Source organism: Chenopodium quinoa, unplaced genomic scaffold, assembly GCF_001683475.1.
Source record: "Chenopodium quinoa cultivar QQ74 unplaced genomic scaffold, ASM168347v1, whole genome shotgun sequence".
In the NCBI taxonomy this organism is placed as follows: Eukaryota; Viridiplantae; Streptophyta; class Magnoliopsida; order Caryophyllales; family Amaranthaceae; genus Chenopodium; species Chenopodium quinoa.
In genome coordinates this window covers 6,182,105-6,185,377 of record NW_018744304.1, presented here as the reverse complement: position 1 = coordinate 6,185,377, position 3,273 = coordinate 6,182,105, and the positions used below count along the sequence as shown (strand labels likewise).

The 3,273-nt window shown below is 35.6% G+C and overlaps 1 protein-coding gene across 1 annotated transcript; it reads left to right on the top strand.

Moving 5' to 3' along the window:
* Positions 1-122: 122 nt before the first annotated feature.
* Positions 123-2,586, top strand: LOC110695749 (60S ribosomal protein L10a). Its single transcript, XM_021872975.1, has 6 exons — positions 123-191; positions 306-342; positions 968-1,187; positions 1,525-1,690; positions 1,939-2,144; positions 2,290-2,586. Exons 2-6 carry the CDS (start codon positions 338-340, stop codon positions 2,341-2,343), a joined length of 651 nt encoding a protein of 216 aa, XP_021728667.1. The 5' UTR covers positions 123-191; positions 306-337; the 3' UTR covers positions 2,344-2,586.
* Positions 2,587-3,273: the final 687 nt, after the last annotated feature.

The following is a 3,273-nucleotide window of genomic DNA, read 5'->3' as shown; positions in this document are numbered from 1 at the left end:
GCTCAGCCCAACCCGAAACTATGCCCCAAACGGGCCAACAGTTTTTCATAGGGCCATCTCAGCCCGGTCCATAACCACTTCTACTCAATCTATGGTTTAGTAGTCCAAGGAAAAGGCCCAAGTCCATTTAGCTCTACTATTTGGTGAAATTGCAGGCAGCAGCTTAAACATAAACCCTAGCAATCTCTCTGGTACTCTCTCTCTCTTTCTCTCTCCTCATCTCCTTTATTTCATCGACATATGCTGAATTAATTTTATGAATCTTGTTTAACTTTGGTTTATTATCTTTGTGTTATTGTTATCAGGTTCTTTAATTTGGCCCCTTTTAAGTTTAATCATGAGGTAATTCTTATCTTCTGCATTTCTGATTTCTGTGATTTTCAATTAATTTCTTTGTTGGGGGTTTGTAATCTGATTTTAATTCGTGGGTATTATAAATTTTGTATTACAACTTGATTTTAAAGGATTTTTCACGTTGTTTGAATTTGGGAAATGGGGTTTGATTTTTTTCAATAAAGTTGTTGACTTATGCTGCTAGATGTTTTTATTGAGATAAAATTGAAGTGGGTATTGTTTGTTAGGCTTAAAAATTGATATGTGAATCGATATGAAGGTGTTTTTGGGTTTCTAGGAAATATTATTCGCTCTGCTTTATGAATTTGATTGTAAGACCTGGATTTGCAATGTGGTAAGGCTTGAACTTGGTTGTTAATCTAGTGTTTTTGGTAGAAATAGATTGAGCTAGTTAACCCCTTACTTTCAATGTTGTCAACATCTTAGTATAATTGAAATATTGAATGGTTGAATGTAGCGAGGTTTGATACCGGAATCCAATGTGCTTTATTGTTTGGAACATAGTTACCGAATTACCAATGTAGTATTTAGCATAATAATTTTATTGGTTGCAGCTCTCTAGTTTTTAATTCTTTTTGAAAGATTTTATATTGTGTATATTTCAATGTTGCAGTAAGCTTCAGAGTGAAGCGGTGAGGGAAGCTATATCTGGCATTGCAAATGATGCCAAGGAGAAGAATCGCAAGTTCACTGAGACAGTTGAGCTCCAGATTGGGCTGAAGAATTATGACCCACAAAAGGATAAGCGTTTCAGTGGCTCTGTTAAGTTGCCACACATCCCTCGTCCCAAGATGAAGGTTTGCATGCTTGGAGACGCACAGCACGTGGAAGAGGTATATAATCTGTTCTTGTAGATATCTCCTTGGTCATCAAAGCAAATTATCATAAAATCAAGACTTTGTGTGAGAAATTTTGACAATTTCTGGTATGCTTGTATTCGTCAGCCCTGATATATTTGTACCACGGACATGTCTCAATAAGTTACATATGGATTATTATTATTATATGGTTTTGAAGTTCTTTATTTGTGTAGCCGTGTATATTGTTGATTTACCTAGATAATATGATATGCTTGGTGACGCCATTGTTGCTGTACAAAGTTACAACTTTTATGCTTGGTTGCTGTATTCTCTCCTTCCCAGCAGTAATGCAAGTCTGTTGTGATTGCAGGCTGAGAGGATAGGTTTGGAATGGATGGATGTTGAAGCGTTGAAGAAGCTCAACAAGAACAAGAAATTGGTTAAGAAGCTTGCAAAGAAGTACCATGCTTTCCTTGCTTCTGAAGCAGTCATTAAGCAGATTCCGCGTTTGCTTGGTCCCGGTCTTAACAAGGCTGGTAAGTCTATACAATGATCTTAATGTTGATGTATGCTTGTAGGATCATATGTTGACTTAAATACTTAGAAGTTGTGCTTTATGTTTGATCTGCTCTCCTAATTAACTAGCCAAGTAGCTACAGGCTGCCTTCATATGTGGCATGCACATTCTTTTAGATCCTGATGATCACGTGTGCCTTTAGCATTAGTAATACTATTAAACGCTTAGTTCTTTTACTAATGGATATCATTTGGGTTGCCTGTCCAGGTAAATTCCCTACACTTGTCACCCACCAGGAACCCTTGGAGAACAAAGTGAACGAGATCAAGGCAACAGTAAAGTTTCAGCTTAAGAAAGTTCTCTGCATGGGAGTTGCTGTTGGTAACCTTAGTATGGAAGAGAAGCAGATTTTCCAAAATGTTCAAATGAGTGTCAACTTTCTTGTTTCATTGCTGAAGAAGAATTGGCAAAATGTGAGTCTTTTTTTCCTATGTTTTGGTGAAACTGTGGTATTTGGTAATTTGTTGTTCATCTTCTCTGCTGTATAACAATTGCATTGCACTGAAAGAAGATTTTATCCTATTCCGAGTGATTTACTGGTATTGTTTGTCTTGGCAGGTCCGGTGCCTATACTTAAAGAGTACCATGGGCAAGCCATACCGCATCTTCTAAAACAGCCCCCTTTACCGTTGGTTGAATGGCGTAGGAGTTGGAAGTTTTGTTTATTGCCTTTTTGTTATTTTCTTCATTGTTCATTTAAACCTTGTGCCTTATGTGAGTTGATATTTTATTCCTCAGGAAGAATTTTGGAGATACATGTTTATTGTATTGTTAGTCTCATTACACATCTATGTTTGCAAAAAATATATATTCGTCTTTTAGTCTTTGATGGCTTATATTGGATACTTCAAGCAAGTAAGCTCCTCCGAAGTCGGGCAATAGTTTACTGTGAAATTTTGCTCAAGTATTGTTTGGTTGGGAATACTAAAGATAATTTCTAGTGTAGGATCCTGTTAATTAGGTCGTATCCTTTGATATATTTGCTGGGTAGTATTTGTAGCAGGATTGAAAGATGGGTTTAGCAAGATTTTACAGGAACTCTTGTAATGGAATTACGTAACTAACAGATTGATGATGCTGAGGAACCTAGCACGATGTGACTTTAATGGTTACTTGGTTCACTTTAGAAAGATGCAAAACCAGTCTCATTATTAAGCATGGCTGTGTATTTTGAAATGTAAATGAGGGAATATAATTATAGATTTAGGAGAAAGAACACACTCCCTAAGTATTATGATTGAAATACTGCCATAATGTATACTTGTATTAGTTATATACAAGTAATTATAATTTGTAAATAAGATTAAGATGTTTACATTTTAAAAAATCATTTAAAGGTGAAGATTTTAGTTGGCATTTGCCAGAAAATTGAAACTACAAAGACAACAAAGCACTTAAATGCTCTATCGTAGGAAGATTATGAACTCTCTAATATGAGACAATCCAAATTACGTAACTGATTTCCCATTTTGTAAAAGTTCTCATAAAAAACTTATATTAAACTCAAAAGGTGAAGAAGAGGAGGACATGCTTTTGGATATA

Excerpts from the sequence above, each read along its gene's own strand:
- LOC110695749 (XM_021872975.1), top strand. Across the intron at positions 1,691-1,938 it reads TCCCGGTCTTAACAAGGCTG|GTAAATTCCCTACACTTGTC; the intron begins GTAAGTCTATAC and ends TTGCCTGTCCAG. Across the intron at positions 2,145-2,289 it reads TGAAGAAGAATTGGCAAAAT|GTCCGGTGCCTATACTTAAA; the intron begins GTGAGTCTTTTT and ends TTGTCTTGGCAG.